Source organism: Balaenoptera ricei, chromosome 20, assembly GCF_028023285.1.
Source record: "Balaenoptera ricei isolate mBalRic1 chromosome 20, mBalRic1.hap2, whole genome shotgun sequence".
In the NCBI taxonomy this organism is placed as follows: domain Eukaryota; kingdom Metazoa; phylum Chordata; class Mammalia; order Artiodactyla; family Balaenopteridae; genus Balaenoptera; species Balaenoptera ricei.
The window spans coordinates 9,520,688-9,543,596 of NC_082658.1; the positions used below are offsets into that span (position 1 = coordinate 9,520,688).

The 22,909-nt window shown below is 57.3% G+C and overlaps 2 protein-coding genes across 6 annotated transcripts; both read left to right on the forward strand.

Moving 5' to 3' along the window:
• Positions 1-32: 32 nt before the first annotated feature.
• Positions 33-11,573, forward strand: TMC8 (transmembrane channel like 8). Of its 4 annotated transcripts, none has more exons than XM_059907931.1 (17): positions 33-491; positions 1,202-1,355; positions 1,546-1,694; positions 2,041-2,190; positions 2,482-2,564; positions 3,094-3,230; positions 3,513-3,660; positions 4,020-4,190; positions 4,499-4,638; positions 6,081-6,204; positions 6,545-6,642; positions 6,825-7,008; positions 7,166-7,296; positions 7,386-7,544; positions 7,969-8,047; positions 8,544-8,643; positions 11,366-11,573. In XM_059907931.1, exons 2-17 carry the CDS (start codon positions 1,204-1,206, stop codon positions 11,395-11,397), a joined length of 2,037 nt encoding a protein of 678 aa, XP_059763914.1. In that variant the 5' UTR covers positions 33-491; positions 1,202-1,203; the 3' UTR covers positions 11,398-11,573. The 4 variants fall into 4 exon arrangements, with proteins under 4 accessions (XP_059763914.1, XP_059763915.1, XP_059763913.1 ...); XM_059907932.1 differs by lacking the exon at positions 11,366-11,573 and adding an exon at positions 9,231-9,456; XM_059907930.1 differs by lacking the exon at positions 11,366-11,573 and having other exon boundaries at positions 7,238-7,296; positions 8,544-9,063.
• On the forward strand, positions 11,534-22,735 carry C20H17orf99 (chromosome 20 C17orf99 homolog). Of its 2 annotated transcripts, XR_009499643.1 has the most exons (7): positions 11,534-11,623; positions 12,523-12,676; positions 13,060-13,089; positions 20,076-20,345; positions 20,502-20,598; positions 21,741-21,963; positions 22,621-22,735. XR_009499643.1 is itself a non-coding variant. In XM_059907933.1 (6 exons), the coding sequence occupies exons 2-6, from the start codon at positions 12,640-12,642 to the stop codon at positions 20,840-20,842; spliced, it is 441 nt and encodes a 146-aa protein (XP_059763916.1). In that variant the 5' UTR covers positions 11,534-11,623; positions 12,523-12,639; the 3' UTR covers positions 20,843-21,104. The 2 variants fall into 2 exon arrangements, 1 of the variants encoding a protein (XP_059763916.1); XM_059907933.1 differs by lacking the exons at positions 21,741-21,963; positions 22,621-22,735 and adding an exon at positions 20,836-21,104.
• The last annotated feature ends 174 nt before the right edge of the window (positions 22,736-22,909 follow it).

The window sequence follows — 22,909 nt, forward strand, 5'->3', positions numbered from 1 at the left end:
AAAGACTTGGAGGCGGGAAGTTGAGAAATAACGCCTAGGGCCTCTGAAAATCGAGCAGCCCCAAGTGGTCGGACCCACCCCCTAAGTTATTGCACTATGGCGCCCTCTGAGCCGAGCGGAGCCGGGGCTACCGGCGGATAAGGGGCGGGGCCCGCGCCCCGCCGACCGCAGCCCCGCAGGGTCAGACCTTCCGCCCAGACGCCGCGGGTGCCCCGTGGGGAGGGGAAGGGCCCGACCCCCGCCCAGCGCGCACGCGCCGCGCCTCTCAGCTGCCCGCCGGCGCCCCGCACCCCCTCAGGAAGTGCGGGCCTCAGTGGAGCGCGGAGGAACTGCCGGAGGTGGGGGAGAGAGGAGTGCGGAGAGGCGACGGCTAGGGGTGCTGGGGTTCCTGTCATGTGACCCCTCCCCTCGGCTCTCTCGCAGCCCCGCCGGGAGTGGCGGGAGCCAGTCGGAGGACGGTCTCCTCCGGGGACTTGGTCCCTAGTCCCCAGGTGAGCTGGGTGCATAGTGGGGGGAGGGGGGGATCGTGAGGGGGCGGAAGAGAGAACTGAGGCCGAGGAGCTGCTGGCACCTGGCGGGGGAGGGGTGAGAACCGCTGCTGAGGGGCAGAGCGGTCCCTTCCTTCCTCCCTTTCCCACGGGCGGGCTGTAGCCACGCTACCCCATCTGGGTTCCATGGGGGGGGCCGGGGTGGACCCAGTCCCGGGATCTGGACCACCAGGTAGAAGACAGAGGAGGTCCCAGCACGTCCAGATTCGAGGTGTTGCAGGATGCTGAATCCAGGGAACTGCTGGGGTTTGCGGCAGAGAGGTCTTCCCGATGGGAGAATCAGCACATGGAATTGTCTCTTGCCGGAGGGCGATGGGGAAGGGCTGCGGCCACTGGTAACGGGTTGCGGTGGGGCAGAGCGGGCCTTGGGCCCCACCGCACTTAACTGTGGCCACACCTGGCCTTGGCTTTGTTTGTGACGTCCCATCTTTCCGAGCCCTTTGGACCTTTCTCCCCATTTGACAGATGGGGAAACTGAGGCCATACGTTGCTTTGAGATGTGGCTGGAGACTGAGCCAGATCTCCTCCAACAGGATTCCTTCTCTTCATTACTGGCCATGCCAGGGCCAAGACCGTGAGACTCACTCAACAGCCACCCCACATCCCCTCCCAGGAGGGGGAGCGTTACAACCCCAACTTCAACCCCATCACAGAGATGCTGAGGCAGTGGTCGGTGCAGGCCCCAGGGGAGCCAGAACCTGAGCCGACGGGCGAGGAGCTGTGGGAGCAGGAGATGGAGCGGCTGTGCTCCTCCCAGGAACCTGTGCGGGTGCTGCCCTATGCCATGGTGGACAAGCGCTTCATCCGGTGGGTGCCTGAGCACCCTGCCGAACACAGCGGAGGAGGAGCAGTGGGGGCGGGGAGAGGATGCACCTGTTGGATGGGGGGTGGAAATCACCAGCAATGGGGAGACTCCCTGGCCCAGGGTGCTGCTCTGCCTGGCCAGGTGGGCATGCTGGGTGACTCAGGGACCCCTCCCATCACCACCCCATCCCAGGCAGCTGCGGGAGCCCGAAGGGGTGAAGACCTCGTGCTGGCAGCAGTGGCGTCACAGGCAGCAGACTGCACGACGGCGCCTGGGGGAGGCAGCACGGCGGCTGGCCCGGGGCTGTGGGCTCTGGGAGGGGGCTCTCTACGAGATCGGAGGTAGGACCTGAACCCCAATCCCCACCTCCTGCCTCCCCTCTCTGGAGTCTCAGTGTCTAATTTAGAAACCAGAGGAGGGCATTATCCCCCTTGCCATTGCTCCCCTCCACCCCCACCAACCCACCCCGCCTTCCGCACACATCCCCCTCTGCCCCCAGAGCCACCCTTCAAACCTTTATGGATGATGGCACCCCTGGTGGCTGTTAGAGGTACTGCTAGGCCAGCCTCCAGAACAGGCCATTAAACTGAGGTCCCTGTGAGGCTGGTCACCCACACCCCACAGCCCTCAGGTTATCAGCTGGGCCCACGGCTCGGCGCCTCCTGACCCACCTGCTGTTCCCCGCAGGCCTCTTTGGCACCGGAATCCAGTCCTACTTCACCTTTCTTCGCTTCCTGCTGCTGCTTAACCTGCTGACCCTACTTCTGACCACCAGCTTCGTCCTGCTGCCCCTGACCTGGCTCCGCCCCCCTGACAGAGGACCTGCTCTGAACTTCAGTGAGTGCCTGGCCCACGGAGGGAACAGTGCCCCCCGAGCCCACCTGAACCCTGGGGGGCCTGGTCCACTGGGACAGCCCCAACCTTCTGTGTCCAAACCCTGGGCATAGTCCTGCTTGGGTCCAGCCCCGAGGCTCTACTCGATCTCGCCTTTTGCATGACAGGCCTCCTGACATGCCCTCAGGACCCTGCTCAGGCCTCCTGAGATTGGAGGCTATGGAGTGGGAGGGGCAGAGTCTCACCTATGCCTTGGGGACCCTTCCCTATTGGACCCCTCTCCCTCCTCGACAGCCCTCCAGTGTCCTGGTGGCCACCAACCCCAGACTGGTGTTCCCAAGTTCAACAATCTACTTTGGAATGTTTTAACCAGCAGGGTGAGTGGGTCTGTCCTGGCTATGGACCAGGGAGGCTGGGGGACATGGTGATCTAGTTTCAGGGAACCCCAGTCTAAGAGGACCCTCACCCCTCCAAGGGCACTTTGGCTTCTAGGGAGATGGTCCTCCACAGACAGGCTGGCTGGGTCAGCAATGGGGTCAGAGAGAGGCTGAGGCCACTGTGCACAGCCCAGGCCCATGGACGTGTGCCCACGGCCCTCAGAGCCCAGCTGGGGTGGGGGTTTGAAGGACAAGAAGGGAAAAGTGTCCAGGATTCTGGGATAAGCACCACCCTACCCTCATTCCTGGAAGCCACTGGGTGGTTACGGCGCGGGCTCCCGTGTTCCAGTCCTGGCTCTTCTTCCAAGCTGTGTGTCCTTAGGCAAGTTGCCTAACCCTTCTGAGCCTCTGTGAAATGGGGATACTCGTATTCCCTACCTGATGGGGTTACTGTGAGAGCTAATGTGTTAACAGCAAGAAAACACTTAGCACACAGCCTGGCTCAGCTGTCATCGTCTGACATCCCCAGGCCTTCAACAACACCTTTCTCTTTTATGGTGCGTACCGAGCGGGGCCTGAGAGCAGCTCAGTATACAGCATCCGCCTGGCCTACTTCCTGAGCCCACTGGCCTGCCTGCTCCTCTGCTTCTGTGGGATTCTACAGCGGTGAGAGCAGAGCCCCTGCCTCCACCCCTTTCCAGGGGGTCTTCCCTGATCACCCCTCCTTGGCGTGGTACCCCCAAGCTGGCAAGGAGTCCCTGCCAATGGAGGTTCCAGGGCCGGAACTCTGCATCCCCAGCTGCAGACCTCAGGAGCGGGGCCACCGCTCCTGTGTCCCCAGCCCCCCACCCAGGCCGAGGCCAAAGGCTGCACCTAGGGCTGCCTGGGGCTTCCCACCCCAGATCAGAGCCGAGCCAAGGCTGAGCCCTGGCCTCCTGCCCCCTCCAGGATGGTGAAGGGGCTGCCACAGAAGATGTTCCTGGGCCAGGACTACAGGTCGCCTCTCAGCGCCAAGGTCTTCTCTTCCTGGGACTTCTGCATCCAGGGGCAGGAGGCAGCCACCATCAAGAAGCATGAGATCAGCAACGAGTTCAAGGTGTGTGTGAGGATGTGCATGAGTGTGAGATGGGAGTGTGAGAGCACGTGGGACTGTGTGTATGAGTGTGTGGCTTGAGTGTGGGAGCGTGTCTGTGTGTGTGTGTGCACACACGGTTTTCCAGCTGGAGGCGGGGGCTGTGCCGTGTCTGGGTGTGAGCGCTCACCTGCACGGTACTCTGGGGGTGCTCTAGATAAAACCAGCCCGTCTGTCCCCGCCTCAGCGTCACCCCAACCTTGCCTAGAGCCTGGCAGCCTTTCTCCCCATGCACACCGACCTGGGGCTGTTTGCCAGCCCCCTCGCCTTCCACCTGGGCCAGCCCTAACCCGCCTCTGCCCCTGCCCCTGCCCCCATGACAGGTGGAGCTGGAGGAGGGGCGTCACTTGCTGATGGTGCAGCATCAGACCCGGGCTCAGAGGGCCTGCCACCTGCTCACCTACCTGCGGGTCAACATCCTCATCGGGCTCCTGGTGGTTGGGGCCATCAGTGCTATCTTCTGGGCCACCAAGTACTCGCAGGACAACAAGGAGGTGCCAGGCGACTGACATGCATTTATTTAATCCTGGCCAGACCTGGGGGAGGAGACGGGATGGTCCCACTTTGCAGAAGAGGAAACCGAGGCTCACAGAGGTTAAAGCAATTTGCCCAAGGTCATAACCAAGTCAGACAGGCTCTACCTGTGGATATCCCCCTGCTGCCATGCTGCCACTGGGAATAATCCGTGGGCTTCCAGATTCCGGGCCTGCACCAGAGTTACACTTGAGGGGGTCTTAGGGGATGGGGGAGCCGCTGGGTGCCCTCCAGCCTGTGGCACCCCCTTATCCGCTTCTCCCCACAGGAGTCCCTGTTTCTGCTGCTCCAGTACCTGCCCCCTGGGGTCATCGCCCTGGTCAACTTTCTGGGTCCCCTGCTGTTTGTTTTCCTGGTCCAGCTGGAAAACTACCCTCCCAACACTGAGGTCAACCTCACCCTTATCTGGTGAGTGACACCTGGGGGGTGACAGGTGGGACGGAGTGTGGAGGGCATTGAAGGGCTGTGTCCTGCCGCCCGTCTTGGTTATCACCTGGCACCAGGGGTCCTGTGCAAGGGAAGGCAGGCAGCTGCTCCCACACACAGTCTGGGGGGCCCCGGTCTAAGGTTCTCCAGTCCCCACCATCCAAAGCAAGCCAGTGACTGTTTTTGCCAGGGGACGTTGGGTACCACAATCACCCACCTAGGAACACAGCTCCCTCCCATGTGCCCCGAGGGTTTACACCCCTCACCTTGACATCCTCACGTGACCTGTGAAGTTAGGACCATCCTCATTGCCACTGGATAGCTGAGGACACTGAGGTCTGAAAGGGTCAAGCGCCGTGGCCAAGGGAGGCTCCCCATGCTGGGGTGCAGGTTCAAACTCAAGCCGTCCTCCGCCCCCAGGCTCTGTTCTGTCTCCTCTCCCAGGACTCGGGTCCTGCCTTGGACCCACCCACCCGCAGGACCCCACACACACACCAGCTCCAGCCCAGGTTCTCTTTCCGTCTGCCACCCACCCCTCACTTGGCAGGGCCTGCTTTTCCTTGGGCTTCCCTGGCACAGAAGCTGTCCGGAGCCCATTCTGCGTCCCTCCGAGGTAGATTGTGTTTGGTTTGAAATTTTATTTTTGGAATGGGTAATAGCACGTGCACATGGTAAAAAAACACAATTCAAAATGCTCAAAAGGATGAAAGATAAAAATAAGCCCCCACCCATCCCTGCCTTCCTCAACACAAGAACCACTGTTCCCAGCCAGGCTCCAACCGTGCATCAGCCTTGAAAGTCCACACTTCATGGGACTTCCCTGGCGATCCAGTGGTTAAGACTCCGTGCTTCCAATGCAGGGGGCGAGGGTTCGATCCCTGGTCGGGGCACTAAGATCCCACATGCCGCGGAGTATGGACAAAAAGTAAAAAAAAAAGAAAGAAAGAAAGTCCACACTTTGATATAACGTGCAGGCAATCGTTTGGGGTTAGGCCACCCTACCTGTGTGATCCAGTTACATATTATTCAGGAGTATGCATGCACGTGTTTGTGATATATGGACAGTGTAAATGGACTAGGGCATTAATAGTCCTTAGAAGAAAGATCTCACCTGCGTTAATGATACAAAAGCATGTATGTGCCTGTGAATCTCCAAGCTGGATGTGAGGGGAGGATGGCTGGACTGTGCCGTGTTTCCCAAACTGATGTAAAGACAACCTTTCTACTGTGAATCATCGGGAGACGAAGATTCTAGGACGGATGGAGCAGTTTGGAAGGAGGCTGGGCTCTGGGTTTAGAGGGGGCTGGGCCCGCGAGAGACTTGAGCTCATGCAGATGTCAGCCACACCTGTGTCCCGAGTAGATGTGCCATGTACCTGGGCTCCTCCCCTGACACAGTCCCCGCCCCCTCCCCTAACCCCCAGGTGTGTGGTGCTGAAGCTGGCCAGCCTGGGAATGTTCTGCTTCTCGCTGGGCCAGACTGTGCTGTGCATCGGCAGAAACAAGACCAGCTGTGAGTCCTACGGCTACAACGCATGTGACTACCAGGTGGCCGGTGACTCCATCAGGGCCTGTTCCTCCTGTCCTCTGCAAAGCCCCACCTCTTTGATCTCGTCCTTCTCAGGGTCTCACCTTTGTGGGAGGCTGTGGGCAGAGTTGCCCACCCAGCAGTCACCTCCAGGGGGCGCCATTCACATCACATTCTGCACTGTGCAGAGCAGCAGCCCAGACTGTGGGCTTTGTCTGCTCAAATCTTACTCCAGGCCTGGGTTTTAGCTTAGCAATCACATCAGACTCCAGGCAAGGCTCCTAGACCACAGAGTCCCCCAACGGGTGGGTGAGGGGCGGTTGGGGACCGAGGGTAGTGACAGATGCCCCCTCTGACCAGTGCTGGGAGGACTCGGTGGGGGAGGAGCTGTACAAACTCAGCATCTTCAACTTCCTCCTCATGGTGGCCTTCACCTTCCTTGTCAGCCTGCCTAGGAGGTGAGCCACGTGGGGACACTACGGGGGTGGAGTGGGCGTGTCTGGGGGTGGCCAGTGGCCACAGCCAGGGGTGAGCAGTCCTACATGCATGTTTCCGTGTGAGTGTGTTATGGTCCACAGCCAGGACCCACGAGGTCCACACACTTCTGGGTGGTGGGTACCTGGACACTCCCCTCCCCCAGGCTGCTGGTGGAGCGGTTCTCGGGCCGGTTCTGGGCCTGGCTGGACCGGGAGGAGTTCCTGCTGCCCAAGAACGTGCTGGACATCGTGGAGGGACAGACGGTCACCTGGATGGGCCTCTTCTACTGCCCCCTGCTGCCCCTGCTCAACAGCATCTTCATCTTCCTCACCTTCTACATCAAGAAGGTGAGGGCTCAGGGCCTGGGAGGGAGCAGGGCCGCACCTGTGTGGGCACCTCGAGCGCCAACAGCAGAGCAGCCCTCACCTCCTGCTGCTGCCCCGCCGGGCACCTCCCATCTGCACACTGCGCTGACCGCCCCCTGTGTCCTTGCTCGCTCCCTAGTACACCCTGCTGAGGAACTCCAGGGCGTCCCCTCGGCCATTCCGCGCCTCCAGCTCCATCTTCTTCTTCCAGCTGGTGCTCATCCTGGGCCTGCTCCTGGCCGCTGCACCCCTGGGCTATGTGGTCAGCAGGTGAGGGGAGCAGAGGGGCTGAGGCTGCCGGGCCGGCAGCTCCTCACCCGAGCACTGACACCGGCCCTCCTCTGGCGGTCTCTCCCCAGCGTCCGCTCCTCCTGGGACTGTGGCCTCTTCACCAACTACTCAGCCCCCTGGCAGGTGGTCCCAGAGCTGGTGGCCCTCCGGCTCCCACCCCCTAGCCAGCGCATCCTGCACTACCTGGGCTCCCACGCCTTCAGCTTCCCCCTCCTCATCCTGCTCAGGTGCCTTTCAGGGCAGCAGGGGCCGAGGGAGGGGGCACCCCCAGCCAGTCTCATGGGATCTGGGGGCCAGACAAGGAGAGCCCAAGGTCGCAGGAAGCCAGGGTCCCAAGGGCAGGTGGCCTGGGGGTTGCCCTGTGCCCCTGGGCAGCCCCCTCAGGCCCTCACCTGTAAAGCGGGCACTTTAAGTGACCACTGGGGAAGCACGTTGCCTGGTGCAGACACGCTGTGAGCCTGCCGCGGTTGTTATTCTTACTGCCATTTAGAGGAGAGGGGCTGAGCGACCAGTGGGAGGAAGGAGAGGAGACAGAAAGCGGTGTCTAGGAACCTGGAAGAGAGAAGACCCCGGGAGGTGGTTTTTAAGAGACTGGGGTGGGGAAGGAGGAAGTAGGGGGCTGACTGACCTTGCATCCCCGTCTATCCAAAGCCTTGTCCTGACCGTGTGCGTCTCCCAGTCCCAGGCCAGCGCGAGGGCCATCTGGGGGCTCCGGAAGCAACTGGTGTGGGTGAGTGTCCGCCGGACTGGGGAGGGGTCACGGACTGCGGGCAAGACCCTGTCGGGAGTGTGGCCTCAGGCCGCGGATAAAAGCGGGGAAGGTGGAGGGAGAGAACCGGTGCCTCCGGCCGGGAGCCAGGCAACGGGAGTGTGGCTTTAGGCTTGGGGACCCGGTTTAATGGATGGGAGTGTGGGCTTGGGCTGAGGTAGGAGGTGAAACTCTGGTGGGGGCGTGGTCTCTGGCCAGGCTGGGGCGGGACCTGATGGGGCGTGGCCTTGGGCTGGGGCGGGATCTGGAGGGGCGCGGTCTATGGCCCGGCGGGGCGGGGTCTAGGGATAGGGCGGGAGATTGGTGGGACGGGGCCGTAGCGGGGGCGGGGAAGGGGAAACTCTGGTGGGGCGGGGCCTCGGAGCTGCTACTGCGAGGTCGGCCGCTTCTCCCGCGGCCGCTGGTGAGAGGAGGCGCCGCTCGTAAACCGGCCGCTCGCTCCCCGCTTCCGCCCCAGCAAGTGCAGGAGAAGTGGCACCTGGTGGATGACCTGTCGCGGCTGCTGCCGGAGCCGGGCTCCGGCGACTCTCTGGGGCCTGAGTCCCCTCACTCCCGAGGTTCGCGCCCGAGATCCTTGTGCCCCGGATTCCCATGCCCGGGCTCCCCGGGACCCAGGCCCCCCCGGCCGGAACCCTCCCTTGAGGATCCCGCCGGGTTGCGCGGTGTCCCGGTCCCCGCCCGTAGATGCCGCTTCCCCAGCGGTTCGGAGCTGTAGCACCGACCCCCACCACCGCCCGGAGCTTCCCCAGGGCCCCGTGTGCAGCTCCCCACTTCCTGCCCCCTCGCCCCACGCTCGTGACCCCTGGTGACCACCGCCTCTCTCAGTGGGCCCTCCAGCAGGGTGCCCCAAGGTGGGATGCATACACCTAGGGGCATCAAGAAGAAAATATGGGAACTTGTATTTATATTTTTATCTCAATCCTTAAAAGTTTCTATTTTTGTTGAATGTTTTATAACATGCATAATATGTTAGTATAGTAACCCATGAATGCAGTTTATAAATACACATCCATTGGCAGTGCTCAGGAATTGTTTATCCTGGGTAGTACCATTATAAAAGTTCAGAGATCTCCACCTGCGGGAAGGGGAAGGCCTGACCGCAGTGAGAGCAAACAGTGGGGGCTTAACTGTGCTCTGACTGCAGGCACCCTACACAACCTCCTGTAGTTCCTCCTTCACGTGTGAGACCATGGAGACCCACAGACGTTATGAGTCAGCAGGGGGCAGAGCTCAGATCTGCCCTGCATCATGAGACACGCCGAGTGTGGGCCCCGGGAGGTAGCGGAGCCCGCTGCCCAAGAAGGCAGGGCTGCGTCCAAGATTCCCAAGCCTCCGGTGCCGAGGCTGCAGAGGTTCTCAATCTGTGGTGCTCAGCCTCGGAGAACTCCTGAGAAGCCCCGTCAGATGCTGGCCCTGTGCCAGCGATTCTGACGCGATTGATCCAGGTGCAGCCAGCAGCCAGGCATCGGGACTTTCTAAAGCTCCCAGGTGACTCTCACCGGCAGCCAGGGTTGAGGATTGCTGGCCTAAAGAGCCGTCAGGAGGGAAGATCAGGAGAAACCCCAGGACGTGCTTGACAAGGCTCTACTTCCAGCAGCAGGAGGCCAGCGTCTGGCTGGATTCCCAGCCTGGACATGGCATCTGGGCAGCTCTGGCCCGGCGCCCTCAGTCCAGGGGCTTCACGTGGTCACTGGAGTCTTGGCTGGCTCAGCTCCTCCTGTCGCTGTCCCTCTCTGTCACTCACCCAGCATCACATGACCCATCCGCCTGTCAACAAGTGCCGGGCCCTGTTCTGGGGCTGGTGATGAGGCTGCGGGAGACACGGGGAGCTACGTGCTCAGCTTGGGGAGGGCACCAGCCTGGCCCCAAAGAAAGTGACACAGGTTGTTAATTAGCAGCTTAAGGTCAACGTGTGGTCCCCGACCAGCAGCACCAACATCACCTGGGAACTTGTTAGAAAAGCCAGTTCTCAGGCCCCACCCCACCTCCTCTAAGGGTGGAGCCCAGCGCTGTGGTTTAATGAGCCCCCGGGGGTGATGCTGTTGGGTGCGAAGCGGGAGAACCTGCAGCGCTGAGGCATCCAGGTCCTTCTCATCACCTTCACGTGCCTTCAGAGAACCCGCCAAGTGCATCACCGGGTGTGAGGGGCACGAGCTTTGGGACCTTGAGGAACTCAAACTCGGGGCCTCAGTTTGCTTGACCAAAACCTGGGGATGACACCACCCTCCTCTGCGTGGTTGTGAGAACTGAATGAGCAGTTACTTACATAGTGTCCTTCCTGGGAGAGCAGTTGAGGCCCTATTACAACATGGTCATTGGCCTAAAGGAGCAAAGTGGGAGAGATGGGAAGGGGCCCTGATGGCCCTGTGACCGTGCCCACCCAGCGAGGCAACCTGGGGCTCAGGGGGGAGCCATCACAGTCAGCAGGAGGGTTTCGTGGAATGGGCGACTAGCGGGGCCTTGGGGGAGGGAGGACTCAGGCAGGAGAGGAAGGCAGAGGAACGGCCTGAGCCAAGGTGTAGAGACGGGCTGGGCGGCCCTGAGCTGCGGAAACTGGGACTCTGAGGGCTCTAGACTGGGCTGTGGGGCCCACGAGGACAACCAGAGTGAAGGCGGAACCAGCACACCTATGGCTGGGCTTGGAGAGCCCCGGGGTCGGGTAACGTTGAGCCTCTACCAGTAGCAAAGAAGACACACGTGGGCAGGGAGAGGCCCCTGGGGTTATTGCAGTAAGTGAAGCCAGGGGCTCTCCAGGTGCAAGAGCCCAGTGCAGGTGCGGGAGGGCAGGAGCCCCAGTGCCTCCACCTTGGGGTGGAGGGGTCCCGGACTCTCCCCACCCAGCCCTGAGAGGGCTCCCAGCTACTCTGACCAAGGCAGCCCAGCACAGATTCCCACCCAGGGGACCCTCCCAGGAAAGTGACACAAGGAGGTGCTGGTAAGGCCATTTATCATAGAGGAGACTGGCCCTCGGTGGGCAGAAATCACGAAATGTCAGTCTAGTGGGTGACAGGAGAGCTTTGAGGACACCCTGACTTCGCTCCACCTAGGTGACCTGGGCTCACCTGGGGCAACCTACTCAGTGCTGTCACACCTGCAGCCTGTGGAGAAGAGGCGCAGAACAGCCCAGAGAAACATCCCTCGTCTGATGGGGCACACAGGTGATGGCTGGAGAGGGGTAGCCGGGGTGAGGCAGGAAAGATGCCCCCGGTCCCACCAAGGCCTGGGGGAACTGTCCCTCGAGTCCACCCACCGTTCTCTGCTCTGACTCTGGCTCCCCAGACACACCGATAAAAGGGGGAGGCTTCTCATGAGTTGCCTCAGCTCGAATCAGAAGCCCTGAGCACAACGTAGAGGAAAAACCTCGAGCTTCTGGGACTTCAGGCAACAGATTGCCCGCAGCTGCGGGGACCCGTCTGACTGCCTTCAGTCGTCGATTCCTTCCACGCACCCCTCCCGGCAGAGTGAGAACAGACTTTCTGGAAGGGAATTTCGCCAGGAAAACTAAGAGAAGATTAGCTTTTGCCCAAATGCAGAGAGGTAGGTGGGTCCCCAGAGCACATCCCCAGGGGTACGAGTCAGGACTCTGGGTGGCGAGGGACAGATGCTGATTCTTGCCCACTGAGGAGAAGGGACCACCGAGGTGACAGACAAAGCTTAGTCCTCCGGGGAGCTCCAGGACACTGTGCCCAGGCTTGGGCAGGGTCATCCCACCAGACCAGCTTCCCAACACGCCCAGGCCTCATTGGGTGCCCCTGAGCCGGGCCTAGGGGCCCCAGGGCAGGGCTGTAACTGGCCTTCCTTGGGTCAGGTGCCCGTTCCTGGGGTGTGAGTGCCACTGACCTGTGAGGCTCTGTAGGAGAGAAGAGCCCGCACAGGAAGCAAATTGTTCCCTTGGGGTGGGACATCTTCCCTGAGGAAGGCACCTGTGTGCAAATCAAAGCTCCACGTTCCGTGATAGCAGGAGAAAAACGCATGCAGCTGTGTCAGTGTATAAACAGGGAGTGTTTCAATAAAGTCACTTCATTCATTTAAAAAAAAAAAAAAGCCTTTGTAGGATTGGATGGGTCCTAGTCCCACCTTACCTGCCCCCTCTCTTCTCTCTGCCCTGAGCTCCCAGCCCTGAGGGGTCCAACCCACCAGTTCTTCAGAAGGACCCTCATGATTACATCAGGCCCACCTCGATAATCTGGGATGATCCTCTCGTCTCAAAATCCGCGGGTTAGCAAGCTTAATTACCCCCTGCTGGCTACCATAACATACTCCAGGGTGAGGACATGGACAGCTTCTACCCTGGGGTCCTACAGCTCGGCAGCGGCAGCGACTGTGAGCCCTGGTGTGGCTCCAGGCCCCTCCTAATTCCCTGGGCGTGTGGGGAGAGTCCCGTCCCGGGCCCAGCCCTGGGGCGCTGTGGCATCCAGGTTATCTCCCTGCTGCAGGCACGCACCCACCCAGGGAGCACCCAGAGGCTATGGAGTGGAGGTGGCCTCGCTCGAGGAAGCTCTTGCTCGCGGAAGCTCTTGCTCGCCTGGCTGAGGGCCCCACGCGGCAGAGGCATGAGAGTCCTGCCGCTGCTCTGCTTGGCCGCGCTAGGTGAGCTGCCCAGGGACATCGTGGGAGGGGGCCACTGCCAGGGCCTTGAGGGGGAAGGCTCAGGGTCCAGGGGCCTAGGGAGCACAGGAGAGGTGGGACCCAAAGGCCCAGACACCTCTGGAAGCACAGGACAGAGAGGGGAAGGTTTAGGCTTGAGTCTCAGACCAGCCCCTTAATTATTGCTTCACCATTCTGGGCCCACTCTTTACTCATCTGCAGAATGGGCTGATGATACGAAATGCTCTGGGCTCCAAAGAGCTTCTGTGAGTGAAGGTGCTTGTGGAGTCCTGGGCCTCCTTCTGGGCTCAGGACGAGGCTCTCTGGGTGGGCTCTGGCCTCCCCTCCACCCTGGGCTCTCCTAACCGCCCTCCCCTCTCTTACAGCCACCAGCAGCTCCGCGAAGCAGGAGAAAGGTGAGTTTCCCAGCATGCTGGAGGGCGGAGTACCCCCAGATGGGGACCCTGGAGTCAGAGGCCCCACCCACGGTAGAGGCCTTGGCCGGCCGGGGGAAGGCTGTTGCTGGTGGGTGGCGTCTGCTGCTAGACCACTGGACGGTTCTGGACCCCAGCCTCAACCTTGCAGGGCCCTGGAGGGTTGGAGGAGAGAAGGCTCTGCAGGAGGTGGGAGTGGGCGGGACAACAGACAGAACGCGGGGCAAGGAAAGTGCTTGGCTTCCCCTTGGGCTGTGTGTGGGGGGGGGGATATTACCAGCGGAGGTGGGCAGAGGGCGTGTCCCCTGGCAGGTGTACCCCAATCACTCTACCTGAGTGCCTGATCTGTAGCAGAAGCCCCTCGGGGTGGGTTTGACCCCAGGGCAGGCTGGGGTTATTCTGGTGGGGTGCCTTGGCCCAGGAGGAGGGCGAGTGAGAGAATGAGGGAGTCCGGGCTCCCCCCTCCCCGAGGTCCAGCAAAGGGGAAACTGCCTGACTCTCAGAGGCAACAGGAAGGTGTCAGGGCCCCTCTCTCCACCAGCCGCCTGGTGTACCGAGCCAGTGAGAGGGGCCCTGGTGGCCATCCCTCCTCCTCTCAGCTTTGCCACCTCCACCTTTCCACTCCCCTTCCTTCTCCTGCCCCCATTTCTGGCCCCGTGACCCTTAAAGTCAAGGGGGTCCGTCACCTCCTCCTCTCCACATCTCTGCAAGGGCGGCTGCCCTTCCTCTGGCCTCATCTGGACCTGTACCTTCCCTGGTCTCAGGGCTGCAGCTGCAGCCGCCTCTATTCCACTTAAGGGTGGGTCTCACTTGAGTGCGGCGCGGGCTGAACTATCATTTCCTCATTTGCTTTAAAAACAAACACATCATGGTGTTTCCGCTAAAAGGAGAACAGCCCTGGGCCCTGGCCTCTGGGTCTCCAGCAAGTACCTGGGCAGGGCCGGTCCACCCGCCTCCGGCCCCTGACTTCTGCTCAGACTCTTGCCCAGCAAGTCTTGCTAACTAAACTCCTAAGGAACCGACTGACAAATCATTCATTCATTCATCCAGTCATTCAATAATTACTGGTTGAGCATCTGTTTGGTGCCAGGTGCTGCTTGAGGCCCCAGCATGGCCAGAGCACAGGAAGCAGGGGCAGGGGAGTGTTGGATGAGGTGGGGGGGGGCAGTGTTGAGTAGGGGGCGCCCTGTGGGCATAGCAATGGGAGGGGTTGCAGCAGAAGGCTTGACCTGATTCTCTTCCTGGGGTCATTTTGGCTGCTGTGTTGAGAAGAGATGAGATGGGGATGAAGGGTAGAATCCCAGAGAGGCTTTAGACTGTTCCCGGGATCCAGAGGAGAGACTGGGTGATAGCCAGGAGGCCTGGCAAGGTGGTCAAGATATATTCTGAAGGCCTTTGCTGATGGATGGGATGGGATGGGATGGGAAAGACACAGCTGTGGAAGACGGACGACTTGGGGGTTTTTGGTCTGAGCAACTGGGGGACTGGCGAAGTCAAGGGCAGCCTTACAACTGATTACTACTGATGGGAACAAGAGGTTGGGCCTGAGATATTGGGAGTTAAGAGCCAAGATTTTGGAACGTTTCTGTCTGTGTATTTTGAAATCCCCAAGAATCATGGCAAGTGCAGTATTGAGTGTAGCAGGAACCAGGCACAAGAATCTTCAAGGGATGGTGGGCATTTCTAGGTAATTGTAACCCAGAGGGGCAGGGTGCAGTGTCTGAAGACATGAGGTTCAAGGCTGCTGTTTAGGGAGGGAGGAGGGAGAGTGGTCCAGAAATAGCAAGAGGATGCCCGCCCTCGCCATCCCAGGCCAGTGTTGGGAAGGCTGTGAGGATCCCCCGCCACCTGAGATACCACTGGTGTAGGCACTGCCCGGGGGAGGGGAGGCTGGTTTCCATTAGGTGTAGAAGGTGAGATGTGAGAGGAAAGCTTGAGGGTTACGGGATTTGGTGCCAACTGAGCCTACCAGCCTTCCAGAGGGCGCAGGGGGAGGTGGGACGTAAAGGGAGACTTTCAGAGCCCTAGAAAGGGTGGGGCAGGAAGATGAGGGTGACCTGGGGACCTGGGGTCTCCCGTGGGGCTGCCATGAAAGAAGGCAATGTTCGGGGTGGGGGGCTGGGGCGCGGCCGGTTGAAGGACAGATTCAGAGTGCGTACAAAGGAATCTTGATAACTGTCCCCTCCCCCCCACTCCTGAAACCGGCTTCACTTGTAAGGGGCTGTGCTAGTTTCCTGGGGCTGCTCTAACGAAGTACCACACAGAAATTGATTCTCCCCTGGTTCTGGAGGCTTCATCTGAAGCCTCGCTCCTGGGGGCTGTGGTAATCCTTGGCGTTCCCTGGCTTGTGACAGCATCACTCCAAACTCTGCCTCTGTCTTTACATGGCCTGTGTGTGTGTGTGTCTTTGTCTCTTCTCTTCAGGGCCCACCCTAATCCAGCATGGGTTACTGAAGTCCATCTGTGAGGACCCCATTTCCAAATAAGGTCCCATTCACAAGTACCTGGGGTTAAGGCTTGAATACATCTTCTTTTTTGGAGGACAAAATTCAACTCTCAACAGATGGGCTGCTTGTTCAACCCTCATCAGATCCCTGGGCCTGAGCTCAGGTCTAATGAATTGGACCTCCAGGGTTGGGACTCCAATCTCCAAGCTTCTGGGTTATCACAGAAACAAGCTAGGGAGAGGTAGGGGCGATCCTGAAGGGTCTCCGAGCCCAGCTGGGCGGCAGCCCACTGCCCCGGCCTGGGCACAGCCCTAAGCCGCTCGCTCTTTCTTTAGCAACAGTGGGAGGCTCTGCACAGCCATTCGATCACCCCAGCCCTGGCCTGGCTCAGCTTCCGGTCCCCAGGGTGTCCTTGTCACTTCATCAAATTCTGAGTGTGCCATCCTATCGTTCAAATGTTCAGACACAGATGATGCTTTTGTAATTAAATGATAGACCACTCGTTATGGGTGGGCTAGATGCATAAACTAAATAATCAAAAGGAAAGACCCACACAAGTCTTGTTAGAATAAAAAGCGAATGCTCTACCCTGTAGGGCACTAAAAAAGAAAGTGGCTCCTGTCTGTGAACTTATGTAAATCAGGCTTCTATTAATGGCCATCGAAATGGAAATGAAGGTGGGCCAGCTTTTTCTTTCCATTTTTGTTAAGTCAAGGTCATTTCCCCACAATGAAGGGAGCAAAAGTGTCATCACCCTTAAGCCTGGACCCGCATTTCCCTGTGGAGGAAGATTCTGGCCCCAAGAGCCGTTGACCGTTGGGCCCCAGAGTCACGTTGACGAAATTGTTGGTAGCAGTTTGCAAACTGGTGCCCTGGAGAGTAGATTAAACTCTAGATAGAGCTTTACTTAACTTCAAAGATTTTGCATGAAGGAGTGTTTGAAAAAAAATAGTATGAAAAAATGGGGTTCTCATGAAGTTTGGAAAGAGGTGCCGATGAGAAAAGATTTGCGGTGTCTGAGCAGCCGTGGGCAAGGAGAGAATCCTGATTCTGCAAAGCCGCTGCTAGTTGTCTAGACCAGTTTCTCAGCCTTGACACTACTGCCATTGGGGCTGGATAATTCTGTTATGGGGGCTGCCCTGTGCATTGTACGATGTTTAGTGACTTCCCTGGCCTCTTCCCAACTAGATGCCAGGAGCACCTCACCCCCCATTGGTGACAACCAAAAATGTCTCTGGACACAATGGTCCCCTGGAGGCAAAATCACCCCTGGTTGAGAAGGAAATATGCTTAGCAGTCAGAAACTTTAGGATTCCTAGGAAATGTCTCTGAAGAACATCATATTCTAGTTTCTTCCAGTTCTCTGCTCAGTGGGCAGTTTTCTGATCGCAGCATTTCCAGAGCCAATGTGCCTGGCAGGGCAAGGATGAGGAATGAGGTATATGATATTTAGATTTCATACACCCTTCTCTCTACCCCGCCCCCGGCCCAAGCATCCCCCCCCTACACACTCTCCTTGAAAAGGCAGGTAAGTGCCCACCACGAATCATTCAGACTTCTCTCCCAAGGCCCCATTCAGAAGGCATCTTTGTTTAATCGCGATCGCTGTCTTGGAGAATTTGGTGTGGGCAAGATCAGACCAATAGGAAGATCTTACAGATGTTTTCTACATCGAAATCGACTCCAGGATCTGCCTACAAAACAGAAAAATTACTCCCAAGCAGAGAGGCGGTTTGGATGGATGAATGCCTGCTGGGAGTGGCTGCAGAGTGGGTTTTGGTCCTGGGTCCAGGGAGGAGAGTCCTCTGGGTGCTGTGAGCATCTGGTCTCCCGGTTCTTCTGAAGTCCTGCCTTTCCTAAGTGGCCTGTTTCTCTACTTCCGTCCAACCTCTCCAAGTTTAGGATCCCTCCACTGTAACATCTCTTGTGGTCTGGGTCATACCCACCTGCCCCCTGCTTTCCGATTGCCCCTTTGAACCAGATGTTGACCTGTCTGGGAGCAGAAGCCTGGCCACCACACCTGCAGCCCACGGCATCTTTGCCATAGGCATTGTCACCACATAACTAATTAACTAATTGGCCAGAAGGCAATTTCGCCGTATGAATATAAAAAAATAAACAAAAGAGGGACATTTAAAAGGACATAAGGAAACATGAAAAATGAATTGAAAAATGAAAGACTTTATTATGAAATAGAAAATATGTTAATATATTTAAATGTGTGTAGATTCATGGCAATACTGCACAAATAACTGATTTTATTTTGTGGGTTGTATCTAAATCACTTGTCTTCCAAGTCTTTTGTTCATAGGATTTTATCCCTTTTTTTTTGCCTGTTGATTCATCTTCTCGTTCAGCATCACACTTTTTCTTTTCTTTAAATTTATTTATATTTATTTATTTTTGGCTGCGTTGGGCCCTCGCTGCTGCATGCAGCCTTTCTCTAGTTGCAGCGAGCGGGGGCTACTCTTCATTGCGGTGCGCGGGCTTCTCATTGCCGTGGCTTCTCTTGTCGCGGAGCACGGGCTCTAGGCACGCGGGCTTCAGTAGTTGTGGCACGCAGGCTCAGTAGTTGTGGCTCACAGGCTCTAGAGCACAGGCTCAGAAGTTGTGGCACGTGGGCTCAGTTGCTCCGCGGCACGTGGGATCTTCCCTGATCAGGGCTCGAACCCGTGTCCCTTGCATTGGCAGGCAGGTTCTTAACCATTGCGCCACCAGGAAAGCCCCCACTTTTTCTTGTTTACTAAAATTTCTTCCTTCCTTAAGAGAGGTATCAGTTTCGGGACTTCCGCATTGGAAGGCCAATTAGTTTTGCAGTGAAAATGTTGGCAGTGGAAATGCCTGCGGCAAAGATGCGTATGGCAGAGATGCTTATGGCGAAGGTACCTAGAGCAGGTCTGGATGAGGAAACCTCTGATCTCTGACCTCGGAAGGTGGAGAGGCCCTAGATGCCTCCAGGCCACTGTCCAGTATCAGGCCTGAACGCTGGGCCAGCTCATTGGCTGCCTGGCCCACTCTGTACTTTACTTGTCCCCATCCTGGGAGGAAATCGCCAGCTCCAGGGTGTCCTCAAGGAACACCGGGGCCACAGGACTCAAGGTTCGCCCCTTTATCACATAAGGAGATCCCTGCAAGGAAGGGATGCCATGCTTCAGCGTGCAACCTGAGAGCAACTGCTTCGTTCCGCCAACAGATAGTAACTTTCTGGCCAGGGATGCGGTGATATGCAGGACTGACAGAGCGCCTGGCCCCTGCCGCAGGGGACAAAACTGTTGACTCTAGAAGTTGAAGCCAGTGTCAGTTCTCCCACCCTGTGTTCCAAACTTCTCTGTGCTTCCTACTCACGTCCTGATTTCAATTTATCTCTATAGTAATGTTCTGAGCAGGAAGAGTCTAAACCCAAGAGGTAGACCTTTCCCGCAGCAGTTTCTTTTTTCTTTTCTTTAAAAAATTGAGGTGAAGTTCACATAACACAAAGGTAACCATTTTAAAGTGATAATTCAGTAGCATTTGGTCCATTCACATTTCCCAAAAGGAATCCCAATATGCATCAAGCAGTCCCTCCTCGTTGCCCCTCTCCCAGCCCCTACTAACTACCAATCTGCTTTCTGTCTCTGGGGATTTTTTATTTTTTATTTTTTATTATTTTGCCACACTGCAAAGCATGTGGGATCTTAGTTCCCCGACCAGGGATCGAACCCGTGCCCCCTGCAGTGAAAGCGCAGAGTCCTAAGCACTGGACCGCCAGGGAATTCTCTGGGTATTTAAAAAATTCTGGGTATTTCACATGAATAGAATCATACAATATGTAGCCTTTTGTGTCTGACATATTTCATTCAGCATAATGTTTTTAAGGTCCATCCATGTTGTAACAGGTGTCAGTGCTTCATTCCTTTTTATGGATGAATACTCTTCCGTCATATGGATGGACCACATTTTGTTTATCCATCATCCATTGATGGACATCTGGGCTGTTTCCGCCTTTTGGCTGTTGTGAATAGTGCTGCTGTGAACACGTGTGTACAAGTATCTGTTAGCGTCCCTGTTTTCAATTCTTTTGGTATACATCTAGGAGTGGAATTGCTGGGTCATATGGTAGTTCTTTAATTTTTTGAGGAATTGCCAAACCAGCATTTTCTTAAGGTGCTTGATAAACGTTGGTTTCCTTCTTCCTCTTTGGACTGTCTCATCTTTAAGAAACTGCCTACATTTTATTCATTGTTCATCTGAATTCAAAATTAACTGGGTGTCCTGTATTTTTAGCTGCTAAGTCTGGCAACCCAGAATATACCACATGAAAATAAAACCAAACACATGTATGAAATTGTATGGTATACACCGCAAGTAGGGTGGAAGCTCAGACACGAGGCGGAGGGAGAAATCCAGAAGGCTGCCTGGAGGAGCAATCAATCAGTTAGGCCACGAGGCTCATTAGGCATGTGTACTGAGGGAACTGGCTAGGGAGAGGGCATTGAAGTCTCCCAGCCACACCTGTGCTCCCGCCCTCTCCCGCCCTGCCAGAGCCGGTGTCCCAGCTGCAAGCTGACTTCACCCTGTTGGACAGGGGGTCAGGCCTCAGGGTAGAGGTGTTCTGCCAGGCATCCTCGGGCAGCCCACCCGTCACCTACAGACTGGTCAGGAGGAGCGGGCACATCCACATGCAGCAGACTCGGAACCCTGGGCAGCCAGCCAACTTCTCCTTCCCACTGAACCAGACGTCGGACTGGTTCCGGTGCCAGGCTGAAAACGACGTCAGCGTCCAGCACACTCCCTTCACACTGGTGCCCCCAGGTGAGATGGCCCCTTGGTTTCCAGAGGGGCAGCTGGCGCTTCTGAGTAGGTCAGTGGGAGGTGCCAAGAGCAGGGAAGGGTGTCCTGACGCGGCCATGCCTACCCTGGCCCGGCCCAACGGAAGTCCAGCCCAGCTGCCCCCCGCCTCCTTCACAGGAGAGCTGCCCCAGGGACCCACCTTCGTGCTGGCTGGCTGCCTTATCTCCATCATAGCCATCTTTTCTTGGAAACTGAGATGGACCAAGCAGATCAGGTAGGAAGTGGGTGCTGGATGTGGGGGAGGAGTGAACTGCTGATGGCCTATGTGGACCAATGGGGGCCCTGGCTTGGCAGAGCCTGTGGTGGTTTGGTAGGGCAGGGCTGCCATTGGAACCAAGCAGGACCCTATGGGGCTTTCCCAGGACAGACCCCTCCTCCATATCTTCTGCTGTAGCTCCTCTCTGAATTACCCAGATGACAGTATCTCAGGCATATTTCCTGAATTTTTCAGATGCTAAAAACCACCACCAAATGGAAGAAATTAACTCTTGAGGATCATGAGCTCGTAGCCCAGGGGCCTTCTGGTGCCTAAAGATTGATAATGTTAACCTCTGTGACACCAACCAATCAGAGAATTGATCACATACCCTGCGACTCCCCTCCCTCAGCTGGCCTATAAAAATGCTTTGCTGAAAGCCTTTGAGGAGTTCTGAATTTTGGGGGGCATGAGCGCCCCGCCCCGTTCTCCTTGCATGGCCCCACAATAAAACTTTCTCTGCTCCAAACTCCAACATTTTGGTTTGTTTGGCTTCACAGTGTGTTGGGCACACGAACTTGCGTTCGCTAACACCACCAGGGCAAAGAAAGGGCCATATTGCTTATGCATGACTTGCAAAAGCTTACTTAGGGCCCACCGTGTGCCAAGTGCCCATGGAGCATGTTGGCGGCTTTATCTGACCCTGACCATGCTCTAGCCAGCTTGCCGTGGAGTCCACTGCCTCTGGGTGGGGCTCTCTCCAATGCTCCCTATTGGTCTGAGGAGGGTGAGGCCTCCCGGGCACCAGGGTGGGCCAGGGGCTTCTGCCCTCCATGGAAACCCCGTGAGTCTCTCCAGCTGGTGAGCGGAGGCAGGGGCCGGAACTCCTGGGGTCCCCTCTCCAAGGCTATTACTTCACTGACTTGTAAAGTGACCAGGGCCTTTGTGCTGTCCAACCCTGGGCACCGCAGGCCTCTGTGCGCTCCCCCTGCCTGGCCTTTGGCAGCGGTCACCTCTGCCTCCGAACTTCTCACCTCCCTTGGTTCCTAGGACACTTCTGTCTCCTGGTCCTCCTCCCCGCCCCTCTGGTACCAAAGCTGTCTCCCCAGAATCACACCCCTGCCCCTCCCTCGAATAGAAACCAATTACTCTTATCTAAGTTTCAGGAGGAAGCAGCAAACAGAAAAAAAACAAGAACCAATTAGAACCAACTAGACTCAAGATGGCGGAGGATTTGACTTCCAATAGATCTAGAGCCTTATTACACGCTCCATACATTAGCTAAATGACACACCCACCAGCACCAGGACAGCTGGCGATCACCATGATGACAAACCGAAAAGCTCCTACAAGGACTGAAAAGGAGAGTTGCATCAGTTCCAGGTCCAAACCACACCCCTGTTCTTGGATAACTCATGAATATTCCTCCCACTCATTCCAAACCCCTCCCTTTTACTCCAACCCTCCTATGTATTTGGTGTCTCCACCTGAATTGGGTTGAGTTGATTTGTGAACTAGGTCCCCGCTTCTCCATTCTTTGGCCATTGAAGAAAGCTGGTGCTCTTCCAGTCTCAGCATACGTTTTGTTATTGACTGAGCAAATCAAACCTCCCTGGCTGAGACAGGGGGTCTCAGCCGGAGCTAGGACCCCAGTGTGGGTTCGGTCGACCAATTCACTAACACCTGGCCAGCCTCTTTGGTGAGCTTTGTCCAGGAGTCCTTGGCACTCCCCTTGTCTTACCTCTGTGCCCCTCCCTCCCAAGTCTGTCCCAGAGGCCAGGCTCATGGGCAAGCCATGTCGGCTCTCTGAGCCTCAGTTTCCCCTCCTATAACAGGGGGTATACAGACCAGGGGCCAGTACTTGGCCTCCGGGTGATTCAGTGCCCCCACTTTATTTCATGCTGTGACTAAGCCTCACGCCCCTCCTCCTGCCCAGGGCACTGATGCACTTGCCACCAATAAAATTCCTGGAGGCCTTGGGAGGGTGTGGCTGGGAGGTGTGCTGGCTTAACCTGGAGTCTCAACTCCTTTGTCATCAAGGTCGTGACCAGAAGACGCAGGCTGGGCAGAGTCCCCAGGAGAGCCCTGGTCCTTGTCCCCTACAGAAGGACCCACCATTTGAAGAAATGAAATGAAGAAAAGAATGAAGAAAAAGCCCCCCAGCCTGGATTCTTGGAGCGCTGGTGTTCTTCATCAAATACTCATGGTGCTAGTTTGAGGGTTTTAAGATGGGGGGGAGCTGTAGGGGGAAGGAGAGGTCCATAGGAGGAGGGGGCTCTGGGAGGGCTCCTCTCCTCACCCCTCAGCTGCTCGTCACCGTCTATCCAGG